This window comes from Mercenaria mercenaria, chromosome 2, assembly GCF_021730395.1.
Source record: "Mercenaria mercenaria strain notata chromosome 2, MADL_Memer_1, whole genome shotgun sequence".
Taxonomy (NCBI): domain Eukaryota; kingdom Metazoa; phylum Mollusca; class Bivalvia; order Venerida; family Veneridae; genus Mercenaria; species Mercenaria mercenaria.
Window position 1 is genome coordinate 86,310,318 of NC_069362.1, and position 20,534 is coordinate 86,330,851.

Below are 20,534 nucleotides of genomic sequence, written 5' to 3' on the forward strand. Positions count from 1 at the left end.
TCTTGGCATGGGCAAAAATAATAAGAGTGCCAGAATGTTTTATGTGACAATGTATTTGTGATCAAATTATATGTATTTATGATCATGTGATTTGTATATGTATTTATGATCATGTGATATGTATTTATGATCATGTGACAATGTACTTATGGTCATGTGACAATGTATTTATGGCCATATGATATGTATTTATGATCATGTGACAATGTATCTGTGATCATGTGATATATATTGAAGATCAACTAGAAGATCAGGAGGTGTCCATCATGTTCTATTAACTTGAAAAATAATTACCTGAGAATCTGAATCGGTTGCAGTAACAGTCAGTACACTACTCAGCACTGGCAATGTTTCATCCACAGTTTGGAAATAGTTGCCGTTGGAGGTGAAAAATGGTGGGCCCTGGTTGCGCACTACAGTGATCCTTATGGTTCCTGTATCAGTTCTTGCATTGACGTCATTGTCACGAGCTTCTATAGTTAACTGCAGTGGAAAACATCAACAATAATATTTCCAAGCATGGCACAGGTATACAATGTCTTCATAAATTAGAATTGGCATATTAAATTAGTAGTAATTTACACCTTCTTATGCAATACCATATCGGGTATTTAGCAAATTATTTTAAACATTTGGTTTACTAAAAATCACAGTTCAAAACAAATAGCCAAAGTCAGAGGAAATGCTTGTCTTAGGAAATGTTAACTAGGAAAAACTTATTTTAATATAATAAACTGTAAAAATTTTTCTACTTGCAACTGGAATATAAGATCATTCAACTCGTGATCTGGAGATACCAGTCCAAACTGACTGGTTATCAAACTAGATTTTAAACAGTCTGTATAAGTCTGCTTTAGCTCCAAGAAGAAAAAAACTCAGTTATTAAGCAGACACTGACTCTATCCAGTAACCTAAAGTAATAATAGCACTATCATATCTTCTTTTTTTTTTGAAATTGCACAATAAAAATAGAGGAAAATCGCTATACTTTCTTACAAAAAAAACCTAATAATCAAAACTATATTTATTCAAACAAAAAGGGAACAAGCCAAAGCACTTACAGTGTAAGGACTGTTGATATCCCCAACTACACTGTTAACAAGGAATAACCGTCCATCATATGGCTGCATGGTAAACAGATCTGCACCCGATGCTGGAACTACGCTCACAATACGGTAAGTTATACCCGCTCCCTGAATAATTAAAGCAAACAAACTGATTACACAAAATGCATTCTGCAACACTAGAAAAACTAAAAACAATGTTGAGAAACTTGGTACAGCAAGTTTGACAACTTAGAATCTAAAAAACCAACATTCAAAAATATACAAGTCTCAGATAACTTTTCAAAATACTGATTGAAACAGCAGGTAATGTAATCAACAGTCAAAATACCTCAATAGACTTGATATTGAAAAGAGATGTTTCTATTCAAAATTAGTTAACATATACCCTTGCACACACAATCATGTTTGTTTTGTTGGATTCTGCAAAATCCCAAGGGCTCGATTAGTGCCCAAGCGATTGGACAAGGGCACCAACAAAGCCAGCGGTTAAGTCTGTAGATCCTTCAACAGGAAACAAACATGCCTTAACTCTTATACTGTAGATTTAAAAAAAATGAATTAAAGAATATTATGACAAAAAAGATTCATTTCTTCTCAATGTTGTTTTGAATATGTGTTACAGGGTCATCATACAAATCTTATACATATATTATGCTATTTTTTAACAACATATTTTTCTCTCCTGTTAAAACACACTTTCAAAACAACATTTTTACAGTTTTATTCTAGAGTGCAATTTTAAAACACCATAAACAGCAGTTTTATGCTACACTGCATTTTCGAAACAACATTAACAGCTATTTTATATTAGACTGCTGTTTCAGAAGTTTTGGGTTTTACTTGGTGGTCAGTAAACCCACTCTAGATTCCTTAAAAGTACCGGTACTTAACTGTTCTACACTTACCTGTTCTGCACTAACCTATTCTACACTAACCTATTATTCACTGCAAACCTGTTCTGCACTTATCTGCTGTTCTTTGCAAACCTTTTCTGCAATCACCTGTATTGCACTAACCTGTTCTGCAAAAATCTTCTGTTCTATGCTAACCTGTTCTTCACTAGCCTGTTGATCTGTGCTAACCTGTTCTTCACTAGCCTGCTGATCTGTGCTAACCTGTTCTTCACTAGCCTGTTGATCTGTGCTAACCTGTTCTTCACTAGCCTGTTGATCTGTGCTAACCTGTTGTTTTGTGCTAACTGTTCTACACTAACCTGTTGATCTGCACTAACCTGTTCTGCACAAATCTTCTGTTCTGCACTAACCTGTTCTGTACTAGCCTGTTGTTCTGCACTAACCTGTTCTGTAATAGCCTGTTATTCTGTGCTAACTTGTGCTGCACTTTCCTGTTGTTCAGTGTTAACCTGTTCTACATTAACCTTTTGTTATGTGCTAACCTGTTCTCCACATATATACAACAACTTTACCACATACAGAGGTGGAGGATGAGTAACCCTAGATGTGACGTCAGTAAATCATATTCGAGATATGAAACACAAATTTGGATGGACAGATGGATTGACAAGGGCAATTCTTAAGTGCCCCCCACCCCAAATAAAATTTGGGGGGAGGGGCTAAAAAGATAGTTAAATATAAAGTTTCTCTCACCAGGTTGTTTGTTGGGTTATCTTGGTCTGTAGCAGCAACCTGGGTCAACACTGTACCGAGGGAAGTTGTCTCAACAACATTAAGCGAGCCGTCTGGTATAGATAACACTGGAGAAAACTCATTTACATCCTGTAAACAAATATTACAGAAATAATGTCACTGAGAACAAAAACTGGCTGCCTATCTACTTTCTGTACAATTCTTAACGTAGTCCACTTTTTCCTGCATATTTCAAATAGAGCACCTGTAATTTTCCCACACATTTCAAAAACAATCTGCATTATTTTTCCACTAGTTTTAAATAGAGCACCTATCATTTTCCTAGATATTTCAAATACAGCACCAATTATTTTCCCACGTATTTCAAAAACAACATGCGTTATTTTTCCAAAAGTTTCAAATAGAGGCCCTATCATTTTCCTATGTATTTCAAATAAAGCACCAAATATTTTCCAATGTTTTTCATAACAGAGCATCCATTATTTTCCTGCATTTGAAAATGACAAGCTAAGGTGTATTTACCAGAACATTAATGACAAGTGAAGCTGTGGCTCCAGCTATATTGCTACCCTGTCCATCAGCAGTGGTCAAAAACAGGTTATATGTAGGACGTGTTTCATAGTTTAGAGAACGCTGAACTGTTATCCGGGCAACTCCATTGAAGTTTGTTAAAGTGAAATCATCGCTGTTTGTTCCCGACAAGATGTACTCTATGTTTGGGATACTGTCTGCATCCAGAGCCTAAATAATGAATTTAAAAGTATTTACTGTTTATCTTATGAGAAAATAATTGAAAAAAGAACATAGTAACATATGCACCAGTGAGTGATAAAGGTGGGTTAAAAAGTTAAAGAGGTTCAGTAAGAATGCGATTCAAACCCTGGACATCTAAATACCATTTTGATGCTTCAATAGCAAGGTAAGCTCATCCAAAACATTCCAAATTTATGAAACGAATTCAAACCATAACATCTGTAGTTATAGGTCATATATGTTTACCGGTATGTGAAACATAGATGTATTGTACTAATACAAAAATATTTAGATAAAGTCAAAGTTTTAGAAAAGAAATGCCCTACTAAGAGTGATGGTAAAGGCTTAAAACTATATTAAGAAATATACAAAACGTAAGCTGTCCACACGACAGCACGCTCGACTTTTCTCAGTGCTTGACTCTGAATTAGAGCTTTGCCAGTAAAAACTTTATTAAAATTTAACAAAAAATTCTAAGTTAAAAAGGGGCATAACTCTATCAAAATTCAAACCAAAGTTGTGGGGATTTTTTCGTTTGGTGTAGACTTTGATAGTAAATAAATATTTTAAGTTTCAAGTCAAAAGCTTTGATAGTAACAAGAGATATTTGACTATCAAAACTGAACCAAAAAATCCTAAGTTAAAAAGGGGCATAACTCTGTTAAAATTCAATCAGAGTTATGGGGATTATTTCTCCTGGTGCAGACTTTGACAGTAAATAACTGTTTTAAGTTTCAAGTCAATAGCTTCGATAGTAACAAAGATATTTGACTTTATCAAAAACTTTAACCAATGGAGGCAATGGCGAAGGCGACACTGGGGCAAGTGCAATAGCTCTACTTTTTCTTCAAAAAGTCAAGCTAAAAAATGTAGTTGACATACCGTAATAAGGGCAACAACTGTTCCAATACCAGCATTTTCATTCACAGTCTCGACGACATTGGGTTCAACAAACACTGGAACTTGATCTTGTACATCATTAACGTTGATGGTCACAGTGGCTGTTCCCGTCCGTCTGTCAACTGGGCTGTCAACTGCTTCAACAATCAACACATACTGACTTTGGGCCTCATAATTCAGAGACCCAATTGTAGATATTTCTCCTGACTGGGAATTGATTGTAAATTGACTGTTTCCTGGCAGCTGATAGAATATTTGAGAGTTTAGGGTACCAGCCTCATCATTATCATTTGCCTGTAAACAGAATAAAATGCAAGAGTTTTCAAACACCTAAAAATACACAGCTTTAAATCATATACTGTGTGGTACAGACTGTAAAATCCACAAAATTATGCATCAATTAAAACTTTAAAATTCTGTAAAATATCAAGAAACTGCAAACTTCAAAAAGGATAAAATAAAATAAATCACCAACTCTTTTAAAAAGAATCTTACACAGCATTTCATTTGCCTGAATCAGAAAAAGGCAGGAAAAAGAGCTGTCCATAAGAAAACACTTGACTATTTAACGGCTTCTTAGTTTAACAAGGGCCAAAACTTGGCAAGATTTATACAACTGTTATTTCACATTACAATTTATAGCACATTTATATTCAATTATGGCAATGACAACAACTTGCATGCTAAACTTCAACCAAGTTTTCTAAGTCAAAAAATGGTTAAAGTTTTGCATATGGTTGTTTTCAAGATACAGCCAAATAGTGTTGCATGCAATATATCTTAACCAAATTTAAACAGTTGAAAAAGGGTTATAATTTAAAATGAATTTAACCAGAGTTATTTAATCTGGTTTTATAAGTAGGTTTGATGACATGGAAGACTTTCAATACTTGCAACAATTATTGAAATTTTAACTTGCACACAAAGCTTTAACCAAGTGTGATGTTTAGGGAAATGCCTGGTTGAGTAGAATAGTAGAGCTAAAATGAAATTAACTAAGCATGCAATGTACAATTTTTTTCTGCACTTTTCTTTGGATTTCAGACTCTTAGGTTGGGAGTTTAGTCATACTGACTCAATTTAAGTCTTATGTGATTTTATATCTATATTACTTGTGTTTCACAATACCGGTACTTCAACAACTTCCAAACATCAAAAGAGGAAAACACATTCTGATATATCTCTAGTTAGCTTTTTATCAACCAGACTGTAATTTGAAAACAAAAATTGCAAAATAACACAAAATAATCTTACAGATACTGTCCCAACAGATTGACTTGGGGAATTTTCATTGACGGTAAAGAAATATGGCGCATTTATGAAGAAGGGTGAGTTGTCATTGATGTCGGTTATTGTAATGCTCAATGTCATTGTGGCCGACAGGAAACTGCCATCTCTAGCTGAAATACGATACACGTAGGACGAGATAGATTCTCTGTTCAGCACTTTTGTCTGCTGTGTAACACCAGATGTCCGTACTGTTACCAATCCACTGAAAATATAAAAATAGACCAACTTATCACTTCTGCAAATCAATATATCACTTGAGTCAATTCAATTTGTCCTCTAAAATGTAATTTCAACATGTCAATTCAATTTGTCCTTTAACATGTAATTTCAACATAACGCCTAAATACAGACGATTTTCCCAAAAAATTTAAACTTGAAGGTTAAGAACTGGTTACAACAATGTCTGCAGCAGTATTCTTCTAAATGCAAATTCCATCCTTGTAAATTGTCAAGCCATTGCAAAACTGCTGTATTTGCTTTTGAATTTTAAAGAGTTACTGCAGTAATGCACTGTATTGCATCTGCGAGTATCAACCCTTATCTGTAAGTGCCGACAATATGCAAGATAGTTATTGAACTTGTCCTTAATACTCCGATTACTACAGTTGTTACAGTAGTCAAATGAAGTTGACTACACCTTTAGCCTGCTAAATTTTTAAAATGGACTGGTCCATCATTCAATTTGGGCAATACCATTTATGATTTGAAGGGGTGTTTACTGAAAATTTACTGACTAAATAGCAAACAGTGCAGACCATAATCAGACTGCACGAATGTGCAGGCTGATCTTGATCTGCACTGGTCGCTAAGGCAGAATCACTTGCCACCAGCAGAAGGGTTAAACCAAAAAATATGCAAAGAAATACAATTTTCTAAGTACCAAAGAACCTTATTACTCAAACACTGACTAAAGTTTTAAAGCTGCTATGAAGCTCTTAAAGTTTTTGAGAAAGTCAATCTAAACTTATCTTTATCAGTTGCAACAGCAACAATGATGCCAACTGTCAAATGACAAGAATTATTTTTTCATACGAAAAACAAGCAAGCTGAACTTTACACAATACTGAACTGACATATGGAAATAAAGTACCTTGATGAAATGACGAAGTCTGGATTAAACTGATTCTGGTTGAAGTTAACATTGGTCATCTCATAAGTCAAAGTGTCTCCATCAGGATCGGAGGCATCTCCCTGGAACACAGAAGTACCGGAAAGAGCCCCTTCACTCACTTGGATGTTCACAGTGGTAGCAGGGAATGATGGTTGTGAAACCCCAGTTTCTGTCACAGTAACCAAAACAGCAGTCTGTGAACTCCTGCAAAACAGCAACTTTTTGTTCATATAATTTTGGAATAGATAAATTCCTATTCTCAGGCATGATTAGTCTAGATCTCTACATACACTAGTTAAACACCTTTTCCACATTAGAGTCAATATATATAAGAAAGTGTTTCTAAAAAATCTACAAATTATTTTTGTCTTCAACCTCCACAACTCATGATTCATACAGCTGAAGTTGAATTCATTCGATTTGAAATAATCGAGTTGATAGACAATAAAAGTGATCATTAGATCACTACGCTTACAATGTACATTTTTCAGTACCTTTCTCCATCTGTTGCTCTCACTGTTATTGTATATGAGGCAGGTACAAATGTACCATCAGCCTGAATAAGACCCGATGCTGAGTTTATTGTAAACAGGCTCTCTCCATTATTACTAACGGCTGTAATACTGTATGTGATCTGTCGAAACTGAAAGCTTGTGTCTGCATCAGTTGCCACTACAGTGACCACGTCACGTGGAGTGTTTCCAAAGTTATCGAAGGTGTAAGTGCCTTGTGGGAATGAAGTCTCATAGGCAGCTGCAGGGAAGACGGGAGCATTATCATTTGCATCTTCAATTGAGATGGTCAATGTAAGCGTGGAGCTACGACGCTGTGCTGTTGTGGTTTCTGCTACAACAACCTGTCAAAACATTTTTTGCATTACATTTTCATATCATACTGTTCTTTGTTCCTTTCACTGCCATCTCAAAATTGATGAAAAACTAAACTGTAATTTCATATATACTGATATAAGATACTGTCTTGAAACCAAAAAATGCCCTTTTAAAATAAAAATCACAACCTATCAATTTCTAGCAACTAAAATGAAGTTAGCTTAGAGATTCTAAAGAAACATTTGTATTTTATACACATCAATCACCATTGCAGAAATCATCTATACTACAATACTATATATGAGCCATGCCATGGGAAAACCAACATAGTGGGTATGCGACCAGCATGGATCCAGACCAGCCTGCGCATCCGCGCAGTCTGGTCAGGATTCATGCTGTTCCTTAACGGTTTCTCTAATTGTAATAGGCTTTGAAAGCGAACAGCATGGATCCTGACCAGACTGCGCGGATGCGCAGGCTGGTCTGGATCCATGCTGGTCGCATACCCACTATGTTGGTTTTCTCATGGCACGGCTCATATTACCTCTAAGAGGATAGGATTTGAAGTAGCAGTCTCAAAGTCAAGGCCAGCTGTATTTGATACCCTGATAAATCCATCAGTATCTACGGTAAACAGATTTGCTAAATTTGTTGACATGGTGTAGCCATTAGCTGGCAGAGTCTCCGTGGAATACTGAAATAAAGCAAGAAAAAAATTATTACAGTCCTACTGAAAATACATTGTAAATATTGTGGCCATGCTGTAAGGTCATTAAATATCTTAGGCAAATGAATATGGTCTGAACAAGAAAGGAAGAAAATTTACAACCAGTTTTCTTAACACACTTGTTCAGAGATCTGTATCACAGGACTATTCAATGAAAAATATTTCCTTTGGTTGTATGAAACACCGAAACAATTCTTTTAGTTGAATGGTCTCAGTAATAGCAAGACGAACCGTTTAATGCCTCAAATATACTTGAATGAACCTTGCTCTATAATGTTCACAAATAGCTCCAATACCAATGCATCTAGGTAATATTTTTACAAGCAAAACTGCACAATACTTTTGTCATTTTTTTTCAGTTTTATTTCGACTTTTTTTTTCATTTTTAGAACTTCAACAAACTTACATAGTCATTATCGCTAATTGTTAACCGCAAAAAGTTGTTGTTGTTGCCAAAGAAATTGGTACGTCTGACAAGATCACCAATGTCGGCACCTTCAGAGATGGTACCAGATGTACCTCCACCAACTACTGAAAGAGTAGGCGCAAACTGGTCGGCAACACTCACAAATACATCCAAGTATGCATATGACCTGTATGTTAGCACATTGGTTTCAACAGCCTGAAATTATAGAGAACATTATTTTTTGTGAGGGACTCTTTTCTGGCTTTTTGGGTTGCGGCAATCCTTGAAATTAAATTCCAATGAAGAAAGAAACTTTTTTTAAACTTTGAAATCCATAAACTTCAGACCCCATGCAATAGCCTAATTGGCTAAGACCACAAAAGTTTATGCCAACAAAATCAAATGACTTCACAGAAGATGGAAGGGATATTACTTAAATCATCTCCCTTTCTTTTAATCATCTTGTCTGGAAGAACTCAACCACTAAACTTCTCCACTGTGAGAAAAAAATGGCATAAGAATGTTTGACATATATTCATTTCCTTGAAGAAATATTCCGATTGTAAAAAACAGAGATTTTTACTTTTTCTCAGTTTACTGCAACATACCTGAACAGTAACAACAATAAGTCCTTCAGTCGAGGCAAGGTTATTCCTGTTAATTGACTGAACTTGACTGACAGTTGCCGTGTATTCTCCATTATTAGAAAATGGAGACGTGTTGATGGTGAAGGCATTTTCATATCCAGTTGGAGATGCTACAATAAAGCAATGTTACAGTTATTACAAATAATGACAAAATAAAAATTTAAACAGACTTTTTTGTGTTATTTCTCTCCATTTCTTTTTGCCTAACTGACACTTGTTTTAATTCAATTGCATAGAACTACCTTTTATTAAACATTAAAATGTTGTGTGCCAGATCAAACTGCAGTGTTCTTTTATGAACATGTGAAAATGTTGCATCTTCCATTTCTCAGCGAATTTTTTTTAAGTAAATACTTGAACTCTGCATATGAAACTGAAGTGAAGTTTTCTTATAGCAGTAACTGAATAAACTTACTTCTAAAGATGTTAAAGGTGATTGGTGCATTAAGAGTGTCCTTATCCCTGGCCCTGATGTTGTCAGGGCTAATACTTAGTGTTCCGGCAGTCTGAAAAGGAAGATTTAAGCAAAATTTACACCCTGCTGAATGCAATGCTAAAGAGAAGGATCGTGATGCAATATCAATGTAACATTATCGCTTCATTACATCGGAAATATCTGATAAAGCTTCCACTCGTTCAGACCATCTTTGGTATTGTAAGAAGTTACACATATAAAATATGTTAAACACATTAATAACAAACTGTACCTGCTGGATATATATTCTACAGTAATTGTGCCAAGAAATTGTTAACAATGTTTAACTTGTTCCATTTAAGGTTTCGATGGAGGCCTTGAGAAACAAACATCAAACAACACTAAATCATAGAAAGAAAGAGTTGTTTGACATGAAAATTGAACAGCATGTAAAACATGTATATTACTTTACGAAACAAGTGCCAGTATACTGATATAAACATTGAATTCCGGAAAAGGGCTGCCTAAAGGGGCTCCACTTCCGGACAGTTAAACGCCTTTAAAAACTCAGCATTTTCAAAGAACTGCTACACATGTTTGTTTTGATGCATTTGCAATAGCGTGCGAGTGGTGAAATTTCACGTAACAAGGTGGAACATAGTTTTCAGCAATTGTTTATCTTTTTTTCTTTACAAATGGCATTCATTTTCAAAAGGAGACAACTTTTTCTCAAAGATTACTTAAAATAATCGGAAAAAGTTGTTTCCCTTTAAAAATGAATGCCATTTGTACTTAAAATAATCTGGAACAGTTTTCTCCCTTTGAAAATGAATGCAATTTGTAAAGAAATAAAGATAAACAATTGCTGAAAACTGTGTTCCACCTTGTTATGCGAAATTTCACCACTCGCACGCTATTGCAAATGCATCAAAACAAACATGTGTAACTGTTCTTTGAAAATGGTGAGTTTTTAAAGGCGTTTAACTGTCCGGAAGTGGAGCCCCTTTAGGCAGCCCTTTTCCGGAATTCAATGTTTATATCAGTATACTGACACTTGTTTCGTAAAGTAATATACATATTTTACATGCTGTTCAATTTTCATGTCAAACAACTCTTTCTTTCTATGATTTGGTGTTGTTTGATTTTTGTTTCTCAAGGCCTCCATCGAAACCTTAAAGCTGTTTTTCAATTAAATTTAATTCCAAGAAGACTGTTAGATCATCTAAATATGATCCTTGATTCATACCAGTAATAAAATAACTTCTCATACTTCTGAACATGATTAACCCTTACCCTGCTAAATTTCTTTAATGGACTGGCCTATCATTCAATTTCGGCAATACCATTACTATTAAAACTACATGTACTATTAAAAGGGGTGTTCACTGAAAATTTACTGACTGAACAGCGAACAGTGCAGACCATGATCAGACTGCACGGATGTACAGGTTGATCTTGGTCTGCACTGGTCGCAAAGGCAGAATTACTTTCCACCAGCAGGCTAAGGGTTAAAGTGAAGGGTCATTAATTCTGAAATACTGACTATCACACTGTCACAGAACATGGAGAAATAACATGTAGGCTATAGAAAAACTTACATTTGCTCCAGATATAATGTTGGTAGAGTATCTCGCACCAACACAAAATCCTCTATTGTCTGTCTGACAGTTAGTCCTAATAAATGCAGCAGAATTGTCATTTTCATCTATCAGAGTAATATTGAAGAAAGCTGTGCTAGATCTTGATGGGGTTCCCAAATCCTGTCAGAATAAAATTCCACCATGTAAACAACTCTCATCATTTTGGCCATGTCTTTTAAGACATCTTTTTCATTAAAATTCATAATCACAAGTTATCATCAAATATATACGATAGTTTCATTCGCTAGAAAGTGTATACTTCCTACATGCAATCAACACATCAGTTTGTATTTAGCTTATACTCTATCATTCTTTTTCTATTACTCTTCTCCAATCAGCAATTCCAGTTTGTACCATGGTCCATGTGACCACCTAATATATTTCATGACTGGATATAAAATAATCTATACTGAACTTTACATATCTCCATGTTAACAGAATGAAAAAAAAGCTTTTGACCACTGAAGTGTCTGCAAAAATATTAACCGATGCTGATAAAATGTTTAATGTATATATTTAGAAGATGAAATTTTGTTTTGTCAAACTGTTCTACTTTCACGGCGGAAACCATTGAATAAAGGTTATTTATCATTGTTCAGTACAATATTGTGCATGATGGTAAATACATTTATACTAATGTACCCATTCAAAAAAACATTCTGGACTCGCCTATCAACTCATCAAACATGTTTTTGTAACAGGTACTTCTCTAAATATACAGGATATTGTACAGACCAGTGTTAAATTACCAAATATTATTTCCTTATTATATTTCCTTACCCTTGCTTGAATTGTAAGTGGATAGAAAGTGCGGGCCTCAAAATCCAATTTCTCATTCACAGTAATTACACCAGAGACGTCATCTATAGCAAATTTGTTCGCAGTTTGCTGCAAAAATTGAACAAAGATGTTAAAATCACCAATATTATTTCTTTGTTAACACTGTCTGAAAACAGAGTATATATGCAAGTGTTTTCATCTTGTGATTCTTACTGCAGATGCAGGTTACATCACTCCCAAACATTCACTGAATTTATTTATGAACACACGTATGCATTAACTTTATCAAAATTTTATCTCTCTTTTTGAAATTTATCCACATTGCACTGACAGATAATAAACGATTTACATAATGAGATCCATGCTGTTCACTAGCAGTTTCTCTAATTGCGATAGTCTTTGAAAGCAAACAGCATGGATCCTGACCAGACTGCGCAGATGTGCAGGCTGGTCTGGATCCATGCTGGTTGCAAACGCACCATGTTGGTTTTCTCATGGTGCGGCTCATAGAACATTTATCATTTCACTGCTGTATTCTATAAATCTTGCATCTCTGACAGGGTGATATGAAAATTGTTCACCTTGCGAAATACGAAATACGAGTATAATTCAAGGTATAAATGATGGATGATATTCATACTTGGAGGGGTGAATAGTGTTTATATTACCCTCATAGAAATACAATACTTATTTTTATCATACCAAACACAATCATGTAAAGGGTCTAAATATTACAGGAAAAAACAACTTAAAATGTAGTTAAATATATTTAAGGAAATAATCAATAAAATGCAGACTATTAACACAATTAAAATATAGGATATACATGTATGTGGGGTCTTCTTTGTCCGTTAAAGACTGAAGAGCGATCATCCTTGATCTCACATTTTGACAGGTTTTTTCCACAAGGAACAAGAATATTAATTTCCTACTTCTCCAGCTTGAGAATAAACTCAAGATTTTGCAGCTTGTGATTGTTTTTGGCAAGTTTGTTACTGTATGCAATAATGAAGATATTTACCCCACTGATGATTGAATACCGCACAGCACCGTTGTTAACAAGAACACTGTCTCTATCTGTAGCAGTCACATCAAATACTGATGTACCTACAACCTTATTCTAAAAAAGAACAAACAAAAAAACAATGTAAATCTTATTTTTAATATCTGATGCTATATGTTTTATAAAATTAACCAATATATATATATACTTTAGACATTTTTTCTAGTATATCTACAAAAATTTGAAGAGATATATTATGAAAGATTTAGTGAACTCACCTCACTGACTGACAGAGTAGATGGAAGATTCCTGAAGAATGGTGTGTTGTCATTAACATCACTCAGTACAATTGTCAGGTCATACAGGGTCTGTATTAGAAGTTACACACAAAACATTTTTTTTAATTAAACAATTCCATGATATTAATGTTACAGCATCAAGAAACAAAAGCTGTCTGAGAACAGAAACGCTCGACAATTCCACAGCCTTGTCAATTGAATGAATATAAAAGTCGAAGGAGGGCATAATTTTGTAAAAATGCAAAGTAGAGTTATGGAACCTGTGCAGTGCATGTCAGATCATCACAGTGAACAAGTGTGTGAAGTTTCAATCCATTCCCACTTGTGGGTACTAAGATACCAGCTTACATACAAAAACTTAACCAAAAATTGCTAAGCAATAAAAAGGAGCAAAATTTTGTGAAAAAAGCAAAACAGATTTATTAAACCTGCGCAGTGTAAGTAAGGTTATCACAATGAATAAGTCTGTGAAGTTTCAATCTATTCCTACAAGTAGTTACTGAGATACCAGCTTACATACAAAAACAAATTGTGACGCCGACGGGGACACAGACATCAACGCGGAGTCTAATAGCTCTACATTTGCTGCAAAAAGTTAAGCTAAAACTGTGTTCTTAAGGAAAGATTAAAAAAGTACTTTACAAGTTATACAGTAAACCACTGTCAATGAAGTAATATACTGTTGGACATGATAAATGAGATAAGACCATTAAAAGAAACTTTTACAGGTTAGACAGTGTTAAATACAGGAAACACCTACCTGCTGCCCATTCCATGTACAGGTCAGTCTGAAGACAACACTGTTCCTCTCTGGTGGAATTCCATCCAAACCCCCCTGCAAATAAAAAAAGATGATTTGACTTAATGATGATTCTATTCACGATGGTCTGACTTTTTCCTTGTATTTGCAAACAATGCAACAGCTCATAAAATTGAAACAGTTATTAATATTAGCATTATCTTCAAAAGCATTACAGCGACCAAATTGTCTGCTTCCCCTGGCTGGCTGCTTAAGACAGGTTAGGCTGTAGGACTCTGTCAGACTATCAGAACAAGAACTGTCTAGTGACAGCATGCTCAACCATTTGAAACAGTCTCATATAATACTAGCTTACAATAGAACTTTCTAAGTTGAAAAGGGGCATCATTTGGTAAACTATAAGTCACAGATATGGAATCTGGCTCAGAATGGTCATTTCATGATGCTGGAGACTTATAAAATTAATGAGTCTGAAAGCATTCAGTACATTAGTTCCTTAGAAACCTACAGAACTTTCACCAACATTTCTAAGTGAAAATGAGGTATAAATTATAATTAAATTTGCCAAAATGCAAGCTAGAGTTGTGAAACCTGCTATGTGAGGTCACCTCACTATGCCAAAGATATCTTAAAAGTGTGGAAAAATTTGATGAAGTAGTTTCTGAGAAAGCTGCAAAACTTTTAACAAATTCTTTGTTTACAAGAATGATTTTGACATTGTATGTCACATGCCTCCTGAAAATGCTTGATAGAATAATAAATAAAGTCTGAAGCATAATTCTGACAAAATGCAAGCAAGAGTTATGGTTCTTGACCAATGTACTCATCTAATGATGACAACAAGTCAGCAAAGTTTCAAAGCTATTGATTTAATAGTATTCAAGAGAAATGGACATAAAGATTTAAACCAATAAGTTCAAATTTTCAAAGAACAAAAAGGGCCACAATCCTGACAAAATACTTGTGAGAGTTATGGTTCTTTGCCTGCTTACTTATCTTATGATGATAAACAAGTGTGTAAAGTTAAACAAACAAAAAAAATTAACCAACACCGACACCAATGATAAAGTGACGACAATACCTCATTCTTTTTTTTTCAAAGTTGGAAAGGGTCATAATTTTGACAAAAATGCTAGAGTTATGTAACTTGTCCTGTGGGGTTATCTTATGATGCTAAAGATCTGTGAAGGTTGAAAGCATTTGACCTGCTTTCATGCAAAAACTTGTGATGACACCAATGTAAGGCAACAACAAAAAGATTAAACAAGAACTGTCTCCATAGGATGACACATGCCCCCGATGGCACTTTGAATGAATAGTTATGGCCGATGTTAGAGTTTAGGACCTTTGACCTACGGAGCTGGGTCTTGCGCACGACACATCGTCTTACTGTGTCACACATTCATGCATAGTTATTTTAAAATCCATGCATGAATGACAAAGATATGGACCGGACAGGCCCATCAATGCACTATCATGAAAAAATGACCTTTAACGTCTAAGTGTGACCTTGACCTTTGAGGTACGGACCTGGGTCTTGCGTGCGACACATCGTCTTACTGTGGTACACATTCATGGTAAGTTATTTGAAAATCCATCCATGGATGACAAAGATATGGACCGGACACGCCCATCAATGCACTATCTTTTAACGTCTAAGTGTGACCTTGACTTTTGAGCTACGGACCTGGGTCTTGCACGCGACACGTCGTCTTACTGTGGTACACATTCATGCCAAGTTATATCCATCCATCCATGACAAAGATATGGACCGGACACGAAAATTGCGAACAGACTGACAGACTGACAGACCGACAGACGGACAGACGGTTCAAAAACTATATGCCTCCCTTCGGGGGCATAAAAAGCTGAGCTGCAAATATACAATCTACGGCACTCTGTTTTACTAGCACTTACATCTCTGTCTATGGCATTGAAGAGTCGGACATAAATGCCAGTTCCCCCTACATTCTGCAGCTGGAAGTAATTGTTGGGTTGCAGGTCAGAAGTATCTTGACTCAGTGTAACTGACAATCCACTCTGACCATAATTACCATTCAAAGGAAGCCGAGCTCTGTAGTTTTCACTATTGCTTGGTTCTGTAGAAAACAATACCAAATTTTAGAATATATATCACATCAAAGCGTAGATAATGGTTTTACAATTTTTGTTAGCTCAGCCAGATCTTTCACCTACAAAGCTGAGTGTGGAGTGCAATTCCCAGATCGTTTGCATTCAAACCAATAGCATTGTCAGTTAAGGGTCAGATTATGTTCTGTACCAACACCAGCAATCCATAGAGGTTAAATTGCAATATCAAAAACTTTTAATAATGTTGATAAAATAAGTAGTATCCAACAATTCATGACCGCCTCAGGAGAGCTTGCATCAAAAATTTAACTTGACTCTACCCCATAGGCCATACTCAGTAATGCTTTTGTTGTAATATCTTTATTAACAGAAAATATAACTATCTTTTTCTTCTCAACTCCTTTTCCGATAATTCTGCTAACTGATCGAATACTAATTAACACAGTTGAAAATGCTGTTGAATGCATTTTTCTTGATTACCTCCCTTTATGGCTCTCACTTCTTTATAAGTAATATTGAGTAAGGTCCATGTCATAGCTGTCAAGGCTCTACAATGGCCACGAGTGTGATCGGGAGTGGAAGAGGCGGTTGCCCCTCTTGGGTGGTCTGGGTGCAAAGCCCCCTAGAAGCCGGAGATGCCCTTACATGGAAAATTTAGTTTTTTACCACAAAATAGACCTGGTTTTGAATTGTCTCCCTCCATGTTTACTTTTTGTGATGTTTATTCATGCGGTAGCAATTACATGTTGTAATGGTAAATGTAAAAGCTGGAAACACCGTCAACGTTTCCGGCCAACTCGATTCAATTATTTCCTACGAAAAACAACTGTTTTATTTTTTTAAATGCGTGTGACTTGGAATAGTTGGCGTGTGAGCGTGATCTAGGACCGAAATGCGTGTGACACATGCAATGCGTGTGTCTTGACAGGTATGGCATAATGCCATGTTTCGGAGAAAAATTTTGAACATCACTAAATCATTGAAAGAAAGAATTGTTTTACATGAAAATTAAACAGCATATAAAAAATTTATATATTATTCTACAAAACCATTGTCAATTTACTCATATATGTAATACAGTCCAAAATATTAGACCTGTACATGCTCATTTTACCTTCAACATTCATTATTTTACATTTTATTTTCAATTTGCATTGTATAGCCGATAGAGTGCCTTGCCCAAGGCCACACCACATCCTGGCTACTCCCCCAATGCGGTGTGTCCTTGGCTTGGGCAAGGCACTTTATCATGATTGCCTGCCACCCAGCTGTAAATGGGTACCAGCAAATTGCTGGGGGCGAGGTATAATTGGTTTTAACTGTTCTTAATATAGGGTCGCAGAAAAGCTCTATAGAGCTTATGTCAATTGTTTCACCAAGCGACGGTAAATAAAACTTACCTTTACCTTTACCTTTACCTTTACCTTTAGAGTACTTCAAAATGTAAAAATATGTTATGTCAGGTCTTTTTATAGGACTAAGTATTAAATTCCGGAAAGGGACAACTTATGGACAGTTTAAGGATAACATGGTGTAATAGCCATATTTCATATCTTGTAACTGGATGGTAATATTTAAAAGGAAATTTGGTCACTTTAAAAATATTCAAAATTAAAAACGTTTCACTGACAGATTTTTCGAATTTTATCATTTTTGGGGGAGATAATCGGTATTGAAGTTGATATTGATGCCTATGGGAAATATATAATTTCTTTGATTATGAGAATCTGAGCTTGAATTTCGAGAAAATTTTGCGGTAGAAAGCTGCATTATATGATTCTGATACTAATATCAAAAAGAAATCTAAACTTCCCCGTAGAGAAAAGGAGAAAATTATTTTTTTCTAGTTTTCAGGGGAGATATCTCATGAAAAACCAAAATTATCAGGGGAGATAATCTAAAGGAAATTTTTGAGAACTTCTGTCACTATATAACTTGTCAATATGCACCTTATTTCTATCGTCTGACATTTTCAAAGCTTACATTATCAAGTTGTATGTATGCTTTTGGTGAAATTGAGGCCTATTACGGGTAGTCATCCTTAATGCCTTAAAAACTTACCATTAAAAAAAAACTGTTAGATGTTTTCGTTCTGAAGTCAAATGGAATTCTTTTTTAAAGGGGGACAACTCTTTTAGAATATTTAAGTATCCAATTCTACGGGACAGTTGTTTGTAAAGATTTTGTTCGTTTACTAAAAATTTCTGTGGTTATGTGATCTACTGCTGAAGTAATTTAATATATATGTTTCTGGTTCCATTAAATTAAAATGATTATGCAATAATAGATCTAGTATAAATCTACTTGGGTTCAAATATTTATCTACTGTAACTTACAATACAAGCACTTCTGAAATGTCAAATTAGATCTATATGTGATGCCATGACATTTCTTGAAAAAAAGAAGACATTAAAAATAAACTTACGAGTATCACTTTCGTCTACGCTAACGCTCAGCTGATTGTTGGTGCCAAAAAAGTCGCTTCTTGTGCAGGCTGAAATGAATCACGAATCAACAATAAAGGGAAGTAACTGTCATACATTTGAGCGATATTGTATTGTGAATGTAGGCCTACGATATACATCAACGGAACTAATGCAGAGTTATCGCACAGGCACGAGTATCGGACCTGGGACAAAAAAAACATTCACGAGACTGACAAAAACCCCTGTTTTCATCCTAAATGTGTCCAAAATGAAAAATAAGTAGTGAAATATTAGCCCTCATGTCCGGTACTCGTGCATGTGAATTATCGACGACTATAATTGAGCATCTCTTTGTTAATGTCAGGTCAACTGGCAAAGTAAAACCGTGGAATGACTATAAAGTATAGAGTGTAACAAACTTATTTAACAAACTTAATTGGAATGTTTCGGGTAATGTTGACTTACGTGTTTGAGACTGTACGGTCGATACTAAGACTACTAGGAAGACAAAGGCAAACCACCCTGGCGGTGGTGCTACACGCTCCATACTGGCAGGCGAATTACCTCCCCTGAATTTAGAAGATAAAAAAATATAGCAATATTACTGGAGGAAAAAGATATGCATGCATTTCTGCCTTCCGCAGTACACATCTAAGTATATTCTCACCGGACTTTTTGTAAGACTCTAGATTAGACAAGCACATTATCTTTATTAATGAATCATTAAAAGAATACTTTTGATGTAAAGTAAAACATTTGATATGAAGTAGCTAGGGGTCCGGTAATCAATATATCAATAGTACTGTTATGTACTGTGTTACATGTGTATATGGTAATTGCCGGGGAAAAGTTATGATTATTTATCAATATAGTTGTCAAAGTTATTATTATACCAGATTTATACAGCGCCCTTTTCATGATATACACGTTCAAAGGCGCTTTGCATATAGCAAACGCAGCCACACAGGGCGCGAAATTCATCCTCTACTAGTACAGACACAGAGCGATCTGACCAGAGGGACAGAGTGAGATAAAGCCAACGGAACAGATAGAGAGAAATCCTTTTTAGATACAGGCCTGTCCGGCTAACTTGGCGTAGCTCTTTGCGAATAGACAGTCTGGTTCTTTAACGTGCCCGGTGTATAGCGCCGATACACGCGAAGCCGTCTTTCTTGGGAAGAATCAGTACAGGCCTCTTAGTTAGGTGGGAGACACTCAAGAGCATCTGAGAAATTTCCAGTTCCTGGACAAGGATTCGAACCGCAGACTGGATTAACAGTCAAGCGTGTTACCACTAGACCACCGGCCCACCTATATGGTTGCTCTCCATCGTGATTAAATTTAAATTTGGTCTATTTAATTGATTTGGCTATATCTATTTATTTTTTACATTCTTTTACCCATAAAGAATTCAAATTCAACGAATACTACTCAATTTTTTTCATTTTAATTGATGAATAAAAAATACGCATTTTATCACTCCATAATGTCATCGAAAACAATTCTCTGTAAGGATACAAATAAGGATTGACACATCGTACTCTGAATTATATTCTAAAATTCTGCAAACACTGCAGGACTTAAAAAATATCAGAAAAGTACTAACAACAGGCTCAAAATAAACAAACAAACTGAACACTGTAGTTGCATCATCGGCAAATGGTACAGAGCCATTAACTAAAGATAAAAGTTCTTAAAAGTATATTCGTTTCATAATTGGAAATTTATTCATACATTCAATTATTGAACACCAGCGAATTGTTTACTATGTGATTACAGTTA

General features: G+C 35.3%; 1 protein-coding gene across 3 annotated transcripts in view; it reads right to left on the reverse strand.

Annotated features, from left to right (window-relative positions):
- Positions 1-20,534, reverse strand: part of LOC123562337 (uncharacterized) — a 157,233-nt gene that overhangs the window by 128,852 nt on the left and 7,847 nt on the right. For all 3 annotated transcript variants that reach the window (XR_008369927.1, XM_053537137.1, XM_053537136.1), the window contains exons 2-21: positions 19,218-19,321; positions 18,752-18,820; positions 16,153-16,334; positions 14,236-14,310; positions 13,455-13,544; positions 13,195-13,293; positions 12,174-12,281; positions 11,352-11,513; positions 9,754-9,844; positions 9,300-9,448; positions 8,692-8,907; positions 8,103-8,252; positions 7,223-7,584; positions 6,708-6,932; positions 5,582-5,819; positions 4,310-4,621; positions 3,197-3,415; positions 2,675-2,803; positions 1,062-1,193; positions 295-483 (exon numbers count right to left, since the gene is read on the reverse strand). Coding sequence is in view for 2 of the 3 variants with exons in the window: in XM_053537137.1 (XP_053393112.1) it covers positions 295-483; positions 1,062-1,193; positions 2,675-2,803; positions 3,197-3,415; positions 4,310-4,621; positions 5,582-5,819; positions 6,708-6,932; positions 7,223-7,584; positions 8,103-8,252; positions 8,692-8,907; positions 9,300-9,448; positions 9,754-9,844; positions 11,352-11,513; positions 12,174-12,281; positions 13,195-13,293; positions 13,455-13,544; positions 14,236-14,310; positions 16,153-16,334; positions 18,752-18,820; positions 19,218-19,299 (3,279 nt within the window). In the remaining variant the exon portion in view is untranslated. The remainder of the gene's footprint in view (positions 1-294; positions 484-1,061; positions 1,194-2,674; positions 2,804-3,196; positions 3,416-4,309; positions 4,622-5,581; positions 5,820-6,707; positions 6,933-7,222; positions 7,585-8,102; positions 8,253-8,691; positions 8,908-9,299; positions 9,449-9,753; positions 9,845-11,351; positions 11,514-12,173; positions 12,282-13,194; positions 13,294-13,454; positions 13,545-14,235; positions 14,311-16,152; positions 16,335-18,751; positions 18,821-19,217; positions 19,322-20,534) is intronic.